The sequence below is a fragment of the Lagopus muta genome, chromosome 2, assembly GCF_023343835.1.
Source record: "Lagopus muta isolate bLagMut1 chromosome 2, bLagMut1 primary, whole genome shotgun sequence".
NCBI classification, from domain to species: Eukaryota; Metazoa; Chordata; class Aves; order Galliformes; family Phasianidae; genus Lagopus; species Lagopus muta.
This window is the reverse complement of record NC_064434.1, coordinates 84,834,885-84,850,223: the sequence shown is the minus strand read 5'-3', so window position 1 is coordinate 84,850,223 and position 15,339 is coordinate 84,834,885. Positions and strand designations below refer to the sequence as shown.

The window sequence follows — 15,339 nt, the reverse complement described above, 5'->3', positions numbered from 1 at the left end:
GGCTGCTGGATCTGAGTGCATTTCCAGTTAAAGCACGGTCGACAAAGGTTGGGTGCAGCAAAAATCACTGACCCGTTATTTTCTTGTACGCATTCAGTATGCAAAGCTTCCATTTCTGGAGAGCTGCTTCTTGTTTGACTTCAGATTTAGCTCTAGTTGGCAAAAACATGAAAATTGCAGTGTGCTCCTACTCAATAGAGCTATCTCATGCAGCTCTATTCATCTCTAGTGATGAGTTTATTTTCTGCTCCATTTTTTCATCATTGTGGAGTGCTTATGCACCTTGATTTGAAAACTGTTGTGGTGATTATTTACATTTTTTTGTCCATTGTTAAAAGAAAGAACTTACATCCAGGACTTCTCTTCTCCTTCCACATCGCTGACCTGAAGAATTACCCTTTATGTGTGGCATGAAAATGCTAGTTGCCTTTGTCATGGTGGTACAGCTTGAACAAGCTGGGCACAGGCTTTCCCATATGGAGGAGTTGGTAACACACTCCTGGAAAGCAGGGTTGAGTGCAGCATGCTATGCAGGACAGTGGGCTCGCATTGTCCCTTTCCCAAGCAAATATTTTAATTCTTGTAGCTACTACAAAAAATGTAAGTGGCCACGTTCTCTGCCTATGCTATTGCTTTGAATTCTTTGGCTTCTTAGTTCTGGATTTGGTGCTGTCAATGTATTTGAGGCTTGTGGAAAGGTTGGCCAATGATATGGGATTTGTAGTTGTAGTATCTCAAAGTCTGGAGACTGTTACAGGTGGCAAATTTGTCAGCAGCTGTGCAAAAGTGTCACAGCAGACTTCCAAGGTAGTAAGTGGTTTACCTGGCAAAAACGTAGCACTAGGGCACATGAGGATCATGGTTTGGAGCTGTCATTTAAATTCCATGGAAGACGTCTGTGCTTTCTCATTTCATTCACAGGGACAGTGAGTGGGACCGAAATTGCATGGTGAAAGCCCTGCTTGGTCTGTCAGACTTCTGTTGTGGTGATTCAAGAGCAGGAGAGAACTCAATCTGCCTATCTAATTCTGGCATGGGTTTGCTGGAGGCAGAGTTTAAAAAGCAACTTTATTTGGGAACACAATGCATTTGCTTTAGAGTTCTTGAGACATAATACATTCGTAATGCATTCTCTTGACTCCTATAGTGAATATTTTTCTCAGGCTTGACATGCTTGGACTAGTTATTAATAGCTATTAGCTAGCAACATAGCTGTTATGGTTGATGCCATTCTTGTCTTATAGTTAAAGAAGCCTGTATTTGTTCTTTTCTTGAAAAGTTTTTTTCTTAATGTTTAATTTATTCTTCATTTCAAAGGTTCTGAAGAAAAAGCACTTGAAAGATGTGCATCTCCAACAAGTGTCTGTGAGAAGATTCACATCGTTCAATCTCTTTTCAGTAGATGGCCAGAATACTGAAGAGGAAACTGGGATCTGGGTTCAGTATAAAAGCATCTTTTATCCTGAGTATAGTGTGTCCATAAGGTAATCATCATTTAAGTACTTCCTAAGATATTGCACAGAGTATAAAATTTATTCTCATTCTTGCAGTGTTCTGTATAAATAGGACGTAGTTTACAAATAAATTGTTAGATGTTATCTGTAGTTGTTCATTACAGAAAGCAGGTTGTCTGTGGTGGTGTTGTTTGCTTAGATTTTCTTTTCAGTACCTCTCAGTTAAGTGCCTGAGTTTGAAATATATACTGATGATTGTACTTATAACAGAATGCAAAGACAAGCATTTGTTAAGTACTTACAGTGGCTTTCTGTTTTGACATTCTCATGATGTTAAAAAGGAGGTAAAAACCGAAGAAATTTATTTATTATTTATAATTTTAATCAAAATTTTTGGTGACTTGATATTATTCATCAAATTCTGAAGGCTTTTTATTAGTGATCTGTATTTTATTGAATTTTCTTGATTCCTGTGAAACTCAATGATAGTTTGGAAACCAACTGGTAAAACAAGAGAATATAAGAATTCCTCTTCATACAGGAAGGGTTAATTTCTAATGGAAGAATAGGTTTTATATCAGAGTAGATAAAACAAAAGATAAATAATACAATCTGAAAGAATTGTTAGTAAATTCTCAGTAACCAAACAGAAAACTTTATAGCTCTGTCCATTCATTACTGTGTTTTTTCTTTCTTGCTTTTTCACGGTTTTATGCATGCCTATAACTTGGTTTTGCCTCAACAGGTATCACTGCAACAGTAACTTAAGCATCTCTGAATCAAAACTTGTTCTACAGCCTCTCATTAAGCCTGCTGAGTGTGTTGGACTTCGTGTTCTGTGCAAAATGTAAAATCTGGAGAGTCTGACTCATGGAAATTTTGTAATACGCTTCTTGTTTAAGTAGGACCATCAGTAAGAGTCAGTCTTAGAAACTAAGATCTAGCAAAAACAAATGACCACCCTTAACTCTGACGTTTTTACAAAGTTATAAACAAAAACATTCAAAACAAACAAAGCAACTGTATGCGGATTGTCTTAAATCTGCAGCATAGTGTAAAGACATGTATGAAATTATTTAAGGCTTTACAAAGCTTTAACATTGCTTTTTTTTTTTTTTTTTTTTTTTCCATGCTTAAGCTTACGGAAAGTAAAGGTTTTCAGAAGATAACCTTTCGATTTGAAAATTCTGCCTAAATATGATGGAAGTATGGATGATTTTGCATATGGGCTTTTCCAGTTGTTCCAGAGCTGTTGAATAATGCAAGGGATTCTGCCAGGTTTTCACAGTCTACCTAATCTCTTTATGTAGTGTCTGTGCTCCCTGGTTGTATGTCTTCAGAAACACACTGACAGTAGGAAATATTTGATAGAATTTTGGCTGAGCAAGTCCTTTAGACTGCTGTCTTTTACTTCTTAATTCAGCCTCCTTAGTTGACTATTGTGATTTGCAGTACTTGGTGTCACTTACTTGATTGACTATTTAGAAGAATTTTAAGTTATGACACAAGATAAAGTTCAGCTGTGCTGGCACTGCGAAAGTGAAGCAGATGTTGGGCTGATCTCGCTGTCACATGGTGTTTGAGCTCTTCTGTTTCCATCAATTCCCATGTGTAGTGGAAATGCTAAGTCACAGCTTGAAGCAGTGATTGAACACCTGGTGGGAAGACAGGGCCAACCCAGAGGAGCTCAGGTGCATGCAATGCACCTGAGTGCTGGAAGGGGTGGAGCCAGGATCCACCTCATCTCAGACCTTGTTTAAGGGTTGGCAGTGGAGGCAGAGGTATCTCAGTGGAGATTCCTGTGTACCTGGGGTCTTCCAAAGGTAAGCAGATTCTTTTGTTTGTGTGCCTATAGCTGTTGCGTTTGAACGGGTCCTTGCTTGCTGAAGTTTAGGACTTTGCTATTCTGCTGTCATTGCTGTACTTTCCATCGTGTTACACCATGTCATTTATTTATTTATTTATTTTTGGCTAAGGGTAACTTCGTTGATAGTGGGACACAGCTTGAATTATTAGATCATGGTCATATTTCTTAACGTGTGGCTTAATTATTGTCCATCATGGTATACTACATTACTGAGCACAGGCATTTTATTTTTATTTTTTGTGAGTTTTGCCAATAGAAAATAGTTTCACAAATATTTTCTGTGCTGGAGCAAGCTCCCATTTCAGTACAAAAAATATGTATTGAATGTGATGGAAAACTGTCCCCCGGTGAGGATTTCTTTTTTCCCCTCATTTTGTTTGTTGTTGTTTTGTTTTTTTTTTCCCTAGAGAATGCTTGATGATTGCTGTAAGTGGTAATCAGGGTGATCATTTAAGAACAATGATCAGAAATAATGTACTTTTGCATTTCTTTGTTGAACCAGTAACAATAGACAGCATATATTTACTATTTCAAAATATCGAAGGTCGGTGAAGAATTTCTCCTTTTTCTCCTTCGCTGTGTGCTTTGTCAAAGTATAAATAGCTGCACTAAAATCCAGTTTATTGTGTCTGTGTCAAATTTTCTTTCCTACTTTTGCAGAAGCAGTATTTTAGGGTGGTAAACTTAGTAACTCAGCAGACACAGCACATTTACAGTTCTCCTTGCTGAAACTTGTGTGTCTAGAAGATAGGTCTTGGAGTTAGCTTTCTTGATTTTTTTGAGAACTGAGCATGTCTTAGAAACTTAAGTCTTTCTTTCATTTTTCTTCTCCTGTTGGCAAAATGTTATTTATCATTTTCATTAATAGAAACAGTTTGAACTAGATACAGCAACACGTTATTAACATATTGCTAGCAATAAGAACATCTTCCAGGTAAATTAGAACTGTGTGCTCTAATAGGAGGGACTTTTCATAGCAACATCTTTCTCTGACAAAAAGTGCTTTTGAATTTTCATCCATATGTTTTCCTTATGTATTAACATCTTTTTGGGATAGCTCATTGCTTATGTTGTATGTTGGAAGTGTTGTCAACTAATATCTTGACAAGACTAGATACTTTAGAAAGTTCATAAGGTTGATAGTGGCTTTTGGCAAAAAGTCTAAAGGTCAACCTATATCAGTTCAAGGGCTATCAAAACAGATCAAATTGTGTATTCAGACATGCTATGACCTAGCTGGAAATACTGTTCTACAGGGACCAGGGGGCCAGTTGGTTAGGCAAATAAAAGCTTCAATAGGAGCTACCAGTTGTGTACGTGACTTTCTGATTTTCTCAAAGCAACTTGTTTTTATTAGCTGCCATTTTTCTAGCCAAATTCAGGCTGGGTTTCCATTTCGGGGGGGGAAAAGCCTATGCAATGCTTTTCTGTCAATCATATATTTTAGAATCATTTTTTCATACGAAATCTTTCAAAACAGGAAGCCAGGAAAACCTCATGTAAGGCAAATTGCACTTAAAATAAATAAATCCAAATGGCCTGTTAAGCATACTGGAGATTGTTGTTTAATGAAATGTAGATTTACAGCATCTGGTGGAAAGTGGTTTTTTAAGGTTTAGGTATTCTTAGTATTAAAGTACTTCACAATAGTTTTGGGGTATGAAAGGAGTATCTGAGGAGTACTTTTCATTTTGGCGCTATTTTTCACTACTAAAAAAAAATGTCCTGTCCTGTGATTCAGAACCTCTGCTGATTAAGTGAGACTTGTTTGGATCGGTATTATCTTTGTTGCATCTACGCACTACATCCTTGTCTTAATGTTATGTGTTGGGTGGCTACATGCATGGAATTGCACAGAATCACAGAGCTGTGGAGGCCTCTGGAAGTCACCAGAGATCATAACGATGTAGTATCTCCCTGTGGTAATGCTGCCTGTCTTTTAAACATGAAAATTATTTTGTTTCTTTTTTTAATTGAAGCTTAAAAAATGAGTCATCAATGTCATTACGTTTTCAGGATATAGATTTAGTTTAAAACTGTAGGCTCATTTTAAGCAGTTAGAGGGGAAAGCAAGTTATTTTTGTGGTAAAGTATCTTCCACTGATCAGTAATTTGGTGTTTCAAATACTGAAATGCTGAACTGAAAAGTAAAATGCCAGCAGCTTACAGGTATGTTTAAATCTTTGTAGAGAGTATAAAGTGTTCTTTGCAAAGTGTCGTGCCTTTATTCTGAGTATAGCAAAAATATGGAAGAAATTATGAGATTATTCTAGACTTTTGGTTTAGAAATGAGAGACTTGTTATTTGTTCATGGCAGGTGAAATGTTAGAATATGGTTTAGGATTGAATTCCACTGGATATTCCTGTAGGGTATTTCTGCTAATAGCATTTTGAAATTCTAATGGTTAGGGGATTTTTTTTTTTTTTTAATTATTATTTTTTTAGGTCTAGACATGAATTGAAAGAAAGCAGATGTGAAGGAATATTGCCTATGTATTGTGGCTAGTTTGTGAAGATGTAACAATCTTGCTTATTCAAATTATTGCATGCTAAGAGACAGCATATGAATTTGGAAGCATAAATATTAGGCTCAGGAGGAAGGAATTGAGGAAAAAGCTAAGAAGTTATTTGGCAGCACTGAACTAAAATGTTTGCATCATATTGTCCAAGAGAGCCTATAAAAAGAATTTGTAGATTAAAAAAAGCTGTTGTTTTGATTTCTTACTGTATTAAGCTGAGATCTTAAACTGAAGTTAAAGAGAAGTTTGTCTTGTTTTCCTATATTCTGTCCCAGAAAAAGCATCTAATCTATCTGGATGAGGTGCTGTGAGATATGGTTCTCTAGCTGTGGTAGTAATGATGATGGGAGGACGGTTGGAGTGGATGATATTGTGATATTGTAGTTCCTTTCCAAACTTGTGATTCTGTGATCAGATAACAAAGCTTATAGATAATTCTGAGGTTCTCATTAGACTGATGTGACAACTGATGGTGACACCCTGCAGTCTTTGTTTTAAAGTCCCCTTAGCAGCAGCTGTCTTACTCTTATTCTGTCTTGCATTTTGCTCAAACACTTAGCTTTCTTTTGTACCTAGGTTAATAACACATGGTGATGTGTTGTTTCTCCTACCTATTCCAAAGCACTATATACATATAGCTTAACTTAATTTTCATCATTTTCATTAAGTATGGTATTGCTTTCCTCATTCTCTTGAAGAGTAATATAAAGCAAGAAATGGAACTTAGTTTAGTTTCATAATGATTGATGGAAAGCATGCTTTAATAGGGGAGCTACTGAATTATTATCTTCAGTTTACTGCCTACAACTCTTCCTGAACTGAAGAGGAAGAAATATTATTATATTTTAACACTTAAGTCCCTTTCCCTATATGACTTTATACATCCAAAGTTCATTGTTCACAGTTGAAAGTAAGGATTTTTGCTTTGTATCAGGAGAAATGTTAATTAAATTGATCTGTTGTTCTGAATTTTGCCTCCTGTAACTTACTGCCTCAGCCATAGAAATTTTTGCATGCCGTACCTTGAAGACTTGTAATAAGAATGCCATAGATCAGGTTAACCATGCTGAGCTGAAATCCTTTGTGCATGTTGCTTACTAATGCTCATATGAAGTACTTTCTATGTTGATCTCAGCAATCATAGCTTTGAACTATTTTTGCTTGCACTGGGCAATATCTGTAGTGTATTCCAGTACTCATATACTCAATACTAATGGTTTTATATACTTGGGATGCCTGTGAGAATTCATGGGAGACTGAGATATGTGAGAATTCATTTGGGATTGAGATTTAGCTACCAACTCCTGTGATTTCTTTTCTTGACTTTCAGAATATAGTGTATGTCATTTTTTACAAATGCTTCATGGGCAGCTTCTTCAAAATATTGTTGAAAGCTGCTAATATAAAAAGCATTTATAGAAACAGGGTGTGATGTGTATTGCATCACGTTTGTTTTTTTTCCTGAGCTAGGTAATGGAAGATCAGCTGATGGAGTGAGGCCGAGAAGGAGCAACACTTACAGAACTGCTGGGGTAGAGCAGTGTAGAGCTGTGGATCTCAAGTTAGAAAAGGTGTGTTTTAGGAATGGCACTGAGTAGTGTGATATTGATGGCAGGCTTCAGGTTTAGGAAATATCTGTGTTTACAGATAAATGGAACTTTTAGTCTACGAGTTCCATTTGTGATGGACTTGTTACTGACTTGGAGTAGCTTTACATTTGTCCGTAATGGCAATATGTGTAAAATCTGAGATGTCATTTCCAGAATAAGAGTGGCTTTGCTATCTGGGTGACTCTTGAGATAATGGCTACTCCTCTCATTCTAGGTGGTTGAGTTTGCTCTTTGCTTTTGTTCAGTGAAGGTTTCATGAGCTGATCAGACTAAAGGAAGCAGATGTTAAACCCTGACCAATTTCAGGGTGAGTGTGAACTGGAATAGAGAAGGAGGAGGATGTCCTTTATTGCAAAGCTGTGTCTTTCTCATCATTTAATTATGGGTCACATATGTGCTTGCCATGAATGGTATTTGTAAAAGCAAGAAAAAGGTACCCAGAAAGCAAATGAGAGAAAGAGACTCTGTATTCAATGCAAAATGCCACCACTGGCTAAGACAGCAAAATTTAGGGTGTGTTGTGTTTGTGCTTGAATGTCACAACCTTTTGGGTATTGAGTATGAAATGCTAGAATATGTTTGAAATTTGGGTGTGTGTTGATTTAAATCATAGAAAACTGTCATCAGAGGAAAAACTGATCCTTAACAAAAGCTATATAAAAAGAGTAACTGTAGATGAAACTCATTTCTTAATAAAAAAAAAAAAATTATATATATTTTAATAGAATATCTTCAAAAATTCTGGATAACCTTGGAAACAACAGAAGTGGGCAGACATCCATCATGGAATCTTACCTTACTTGTAAAGCAGATGTAATTTCATCTCCAGTTTAAAATCATTATTTTAGAAACAGCCTGAAATTTGGTTTGGTGGTAACTTAAGGACAGTGCTATTATTGTATCAGTTTTCCATTTTGCTTTTTGTCTTTTGACCCTGGAGATACAAATTGTATTGTTTTTTAGCCCAGGACATTCCACATCTATTTTTCTTTCTTCATAGTGTTCTGTTAAAAATATTGGTACTATAGTGCTAAATTGTTCATCCTTTCCTCTGTTTGATGAACTTGGAGGTGTTTTTTTTATTTAATGATAAATCTCTTTTATTTATGGACTATGAATGCATAGGAATCAGAAAAAAAACAGTTTCTTATTTGAGGATTAAACTGAGCAAAGATAAGTTTTCTTGTTTTGTTTTTTGTTATCTCTGCATCTTTTCCCTGTAGTCTTACCGGTGTTCAGAGAACAGACATTCACAACCATCTGGGAGACCCTGAGATTGTCACAAATGCACATGGTTATACAGTTAGGATGCTAAGGAGCCAGCAGAACTATCAATCCTGATCATTTTTGTGTCACTTCGTTTGGATTAACTCTGTTGGATCAGTTGCCCAGTCTGACTGAAACCAAACTTGTTAAAGAAGGAAGAAGAGAAAGTGAATTTCTAGTGCAGGAATTCCATCAAGATACTTGTAGGCTTCCACCCTCAAATGCAACCAAGGAATTTGTTTTTGTTTTTGTTAATGTAGCTAGAAGGAAAGTTTTGATGTTCAGTTGAAGGATGCTTTTAATGTCTTTCATACGTTTTCTTGTCCCCATCTGTGACCTTATTTCAGTTTCTGTTACCCTTTTTTTTCTTTGTTTAAGAATTTGTCCATTTGGCATTTGGTACTTCTCAGAAATTAATGTTTAATTACAAATGTTATGCTACAAATATCTTTTGGAACTAAAAATACACAGTTTCAAATCTGGGAAAAAAAATTTTTCTCTTATCTTTACAGCAGTGTTCTATCAAGAAAAAAAAATAAGCTGAGAGAATGAGCACCAATTTTGTAAATGCTGAAGCTTTTTTATTCTGTTAATTGTTCAAAATTAGTATGATCGTGAACACCCCTGGAAGCTGTATTAGAAACTTTAAAAGAATGCATTTTTGCATTTTGCTACCTTGCGAAATTAGTTTTAGAACTTTTGTATGCATTTGTGGAAGACCTGTGTGATGTAATTATTCTAGAGTGAAAGATTTCCTAGCTTTTTTTCTTTCGGGCCTAAATTAGCTTGGAGTAGTTAACAAATATATGCACGTATAGTTCATGTTTTGGGAGTCTAGTTAGCTTGACATCTGTAACACAGGAAGATTCTTAAGCAAATTCGTGCTCAAATTTGATGTGGTTTCCTTCTGCAGGTTGCTGCTGATTTCCTCACTGTTCTCTAAAATTTGAAGCTTATATGAAATCTAATTAATTATCCCCAGTTTTGAATGTTCATTTCACTTGAATTATACAAATATAAAACCAAAGAGAATGCAGTTCACTGAACAGAATCGGTTTAATTGTTGATGTTATTTAAATGTTCTTGATTCTTTTTTGCTTTTTTTTTTTTTTTTTTTTGTGGAGAAAAATAGGAGTTTGTTTACCGCTGTTTAAAAATACTCTTTTTTTTTCTCTTTGAAGAAATTGCTGTACTAAAATTCTTCCTTTCCTATATGTGGTTTCCACTAGGCTGAAACTTATTCCTTTTGGAAAAGAAAAAGAAAAAAAGATAAACTATTAGTTTCTGAGGAATGGTTTCTTGATTCATGAATTTCAGTGGTAAATCTTTGAAGACCACTGATTGTCTCCCAGTTTTGCCTCTAGTTGGTAAAGCAGTATCTGTGAAAAGAAGTGGGTGAGAAATGGACACCATGTGCAGTGAACCTCTTTTTTTGAAGTGGGGTTTTTTTGTTGTTGTTTGTATGTTGGTGAATTTGCTGTTTGTTTTCTTCTAGGTTGCACAACGGACTCCTAAACGTTAAAGATGTTCTTACAAGCTTTGACAACACAGGAAATGTCTGTAAGTCCATTGTTTATTTAGATACAGTACTGTGTCGCTAGAATTGAAACTGCATTTCGTTTATCTGAGAAACCCCGTTACTGTGATCAGATATGCTGATTTAACTACCATAGCACTTCATATTGCAGTGGTTTATGTAGTTTGGTTTATGTGGTTTATGTTGTTTGGGTGTACATCCTTCAAATGTCGCAATGCAGGTTCATCTTTGTGTTCTGTGTCAGAAATTGAACTGGGTTGGACAAAATATGAGTTTAGTCCATTGATTTGTCTTGGCTCATGGCCATCTCTGGATATCTGAGCAACAGTGTAAAAATGGGAAACATAATGATACTTCTGTCCAGTAGAAGGGAAGCTTACAATGGAGAAAAACAAAAGAAAGCACTCAGTCGAGTTGTGAAATTCCTCTCCATGGGATGTTTTGGCTTGTAGAACATCCAGTGGGCTCTAAAGACAGAGGAGAAAAATTATGGAAGAAAAATTCACTGTAGCTATTAAATATGAAAGTATCGGTTATGATTCAGGAATTGCTAGATGGTAGAACAATTAATGGGGCAGTAGGATGATATCTTTGTCCTGGTCTTGAACTCTTGTCTAAGCATGAGCTGCTGGCCACATTAATCTTAAACAAGATGAGCATTAAGTGGACCTTCAGTGTCTGACCCAGTCTGGCTCTGCTTCTCTATACTCATTAATAAAATGTTACATGCTGTTAATGGACTCAATTATAAAATTTCAGCAGACTCTAAGAAGCCAAATAAAAAATAATTATACATGTTTTTATTGTAATAATTACCATTATTTAATTTACATTTACAGATATATAAATATTTCTTTTTTGATAAGGCTTTTTTGCCTAATTTCTCAGGAGGGGTTGCTCTCAAAGAAGGAAACTTAAAGAACAGAGCTAGGGAGCCTCTGTAAGTCTGTGAAATATTCAGCAAATGTGCATGTATCTTTTCTTCATTATCAAAGCTATAAGATAATCATATATTGGAGCAGATTTTATTGCATCTCAGAACTCCCATCTTTGTATTCCAGAGCTGTTTCAACAAACAGGGGCTTTTCATTAGACAAAAAAAAAAAAAAAGTAAAATAAACTTGTTTTCAAATGGAAAAAAAATCATAAGCCCTCTGCCCTCCTTTTTAAATTTGCTACATTTCATTTGGTTATTAATATTGAGAATACTGGCACAGGCCTGCCACAAAATACATTAGGGTTTCAGTTTGTCAAGAAGGGAAATTTTTTATGATTTCAGAATGAAAATTATATCTAAGGACTATATAAATATCCAAATGAGTAAGTCTGAGGGGAAAAAAAACACATTCGTAATTATTGCTGATGTCAGGTAGAGATGTAGGCATCATGATCTAGATAAAGAAAATATTTAGATTTAAGATATTTAGGATCTGGCAGAAAATGCTTTGGTTATATAAGAGAAGGCATTTAAAGGGATTTGATGCTGTAGATTCCTCAAATAGGGAACTAAGGGAACTTTTGTAACCACTTTTTTTATTCATAAGTTTTATCTAATAAGGGGAAAGAGAGGAACAAGGCACTGTACCTTTAAGTATTGTTAGCTGCTTTATCTTTGTTCTTTGTGTAAACACTTAGATTGTGATTGATCTATACAAATTTCCTTGCTAACACACAAATAAATTACTCTTCTAAAGTTTTATATGCTTTTCTATTGTTAAATGTGCTGTTGACTCTCTTATTAACCTTTTCAGTATTTCAGCCACTTTCCTATTGATTACAGATAGCAGAACAAGACTCACCACTCTAATAGGCACAATGCCAGTGCTAACTTAGAAGTAATATGGCTTTTGTGGTTCTTACTGTTTCTCTGTATATATGAAGATTCACATTTGTCCCTTTGGCTTCAGTACTGCCTTGAAGGTTCATGCTGTGCCATTATACAGTGTTTGCTAAGCAATTTTCAGATTTGCTTCCTTGTTTTTAAATGTCTTTATCTCTCTCTATTGATGTGCATATTTATGCCCATTTTACTAAGCACTCTACATTACACTGTATCAAGGTAACTGTAAATTAGTTATTTTTCTGACAGCTTTACGGTAGTGGCTTGAAGTGTAATCACAGAATGGCTTGGCTTGGAAGGGTCCTTTTAAAGCTTGTCTGATTTCAACCCCTTGCTGTGGGCAGAGTAGCTGCCCACTAAATCAGGCTTCCCAGGGTCCCATTTGACCTGGCCTGAAATGCCTTCAGGTATAGGGCATCCACACCTTCTCCAGGCAACCTCAGAGCCTTGTCACACTCTGAATAAATAATTTCTGCCTAATACCTAACCTGAGTCTCCACTCCTTTAGATTAAAGCCATTTTCCCTTCTTCTATCTCTGTAAGACAACGTAAGAAGTTGGTCTCCCTCCTCTGTTTATAAGCTCTCCTCAGGTAATGGAAGGCTGCAATAAAGCATAGTAGTAATAATTGTATTTCCTTGCTACTGTCCTTATGGAATAAAGGTGCCCACTGTTCAAGCCAGAACTGCTATGTATTGCATCACCGTAATAAAGTTTCCCCAACTGTGTGCTACTGAGCTGCTCTATTTGGATCACTGCTGATAGGATGATGTGAGTGCACATATTCATTGATCTGAAATGACTTTTTCTTTGGCCTCTGTGTATTTCTTGCTTCTTTTAGTGATAATCCACTGTGGAAATGGAAGATGATAATCCTGCCTCCTTTCACTTTTTTTTTTTTTTTTGTAGAGTAACTACAGTTCTTATATTTTGAATGCTGGGACTTGATTTTTTTTTAACAAGTGATATGATGTTATTTACAACAATAACAACTTTATCAGGTGATAGTCTGCCCTAAAAAAGATTTCACAAGTATTTTTTTAGCATTTAACAGTATTAGATTATTTCTTCTAATATTCAGTATTAGTGGAGCTATCAGTTACTGAACAGTCCCATCAACAGCATTGTGCTCCATGAGGATATAAATAATAAATCTATAAATAACTATAGAATTTAATGTTGTTTTCAGGACACGCTGCATAGTCATAACTTATTTACAGGGCACTAAACTTAAATGATTTGGGCTGAAATAATCAGAAAATATTTAATTATTTTAGTGTTCTGCATGTTTTGACTACCATGCTGAATCAGGAAGGTTAATATTTTGCTACAGAGTACTGAACATGAAATAATTGTCTGTTAAACAAATAAGGTGTTGTAAAAACTGAAATATTTTGCATATTACATCATTTGAATCCTTTCAAATAACATTTGTTTTCTTTGATTGGTGTTTCTAATAATATTTTTAAGTATTTTGCATTAAAAAAAAAAAACTTTGGGGGGGAGCATTTCTGTAGTCTTTCTGTTTCACTTTGATCTTTCTGCTCGTGGCCACGTCACCATATGTTGTCAAAAGATGAGTGGTAGAGCAGATTCCAGTTAACACCATTTTCTCCACGCTCCCAGTACACACAAACTCAGTATAAGATGTGCCACTAGCTGGCAGCATTATATAAAATTTCAGAAAGCAGCTTTTGAGGAATACTTGTGACTGCTTCCTAAAGTGCAGCCCTACACCAGTAAGACTTCAGGGAAAAGATGGAGCCAAGTGCAGTAGCTGTAAATGGCGTATTGCTGGTCTCCCAAGTGTTGACACCAGAAATTGCACAAAGTCTTGTTTGGATTTGGTATTCACGTTTTTTTGGTGTTTTTTTGTTTTTAAAGAAGCATTACTAAAGGTCCATTTTCATTGTAGGATCATTGTCATGAGTGAAAATCGACACTGCAATTTTACTTTTTTTTTTTCTGGGAAAGTAAAATTTTTTTTGGTATCTGTCCTGTTCATCTGCTGTGAGAGAGCGGTTTGCATGTGAAAACTCTAAACAGCTTCTCCACACAGATAGGATGCAATGCTAAATGCATTCCATTCAGCTTTAATCCTGTGCATAAACAGGAAGCAGGGGAAAAAAAAAATGCTGAGATAGAGGAAAGGATTGGTGTGCTCCTTTTAGACAACAGCATGCCATCTGTTGAAAGATGGTACATCCTGTGGCCATCTCTAGTCATAAGACAATCCTTTTAAAAGAACTGATGGATCCCAGGCAGAAGGCTGAGTGGTGGCACTGTGGGTAGCATCAGCTGGCTCTGGGAGCCACGTGCCACATTCATCCTTTCAGGGGAAAATCTCTTCTGTGAAAGACTTCCCAAAAACCAGGGAAATTCAAGAATGAACTTACATAAATGATCTCCTTCCGCTGACTGTTTTAGTAACAGGAGAAAGCTGTTGTGACTGAAGAGTTTGTATAATCATTTCCCTTCAAATTATGTATATTGTTTAGTCCTATCCCTTCAAATTATGCATTAATTTCAGTTAAATGATTAAGGGCCAAAATACGATAGATAGATATTTACTAATTGCCACAAGTCTAAGCAAGATGCAATGTCTGTAAGGCAGAATTTTAAGCAATGACATAAAGTGTGCTTTGGGATTTTCATCCAGTAGTATTCCCAAAACACATTTTATTTCACTGCTTTTTTAAAACTCTGCTTTACAGAATGTTAACACAGAAATAGGAGCAAGGTATTCTAGTGTTCATGTAGTATAAATTGCACATATGCTATATGTAGTAGTAAAACATTGTCTTGTAAACTACACCTAATGTTGGTTGACAGTATAACCATTTGCAAGAAACATGCTCAATACATACTCATTTTCTACTTAGTGTACAATCACATGTTTTGGAACTGAAAAAGCAGCAGAGGGTGCTACAGTTACAGAGCTTTCCAGACACATTGCAAAGCTGCTGTTTCTGTGGGTCAACTAGATCCTGAAGACTTGAGCTTTCAATATTGGCTGGATGGAAGCTTAACGGTTTTGAGTTCTGTTGCTTCTGTTCATGTAGGAAGAACAGGTAGACAATTTGAAATCCAGAAAAATATATATATTATATAATCCTTTTTTCCTAATTTTGAGGTTAGTTCTTTTTTTCTGAAAGATGTTACAGCTTGGAGTAAAATATGTCTGGATACAGCTTTTATTTCAAAACATCTACTTGCCATCTTCTGAACTGTTTTTGTTTGCACTAGT

At 35.7% G+C, this 15,339-nt stretch overlaps 1 protein-coding gene across 1 annotated transcript in view; it reads left to right on the top strand.

Moving 5' to 3' along the window:
• The window catches only part of CAMKMT (calmodulin-lysine N-methyltransferase), a 198,429-nt gene that overhangs the window by 2,737 nt on the left and 180,353 nt on the right, over positions 1–15,339 (top strand). Inside the window, exons 2-3 of the mRNA XM_048937846.1 lie at positions 1,318–1,484; positions 10,212–10,276. Of these exons, the coding sequence (XP_048793803.1) occupies positions 1,318–1,484; positions 10,212–10,276 (232 nt within the window). The remainder of the gene's footprint in view (positions 1–1,317; positions 1,485–10,211; positions 10,277–15,339) is intronic.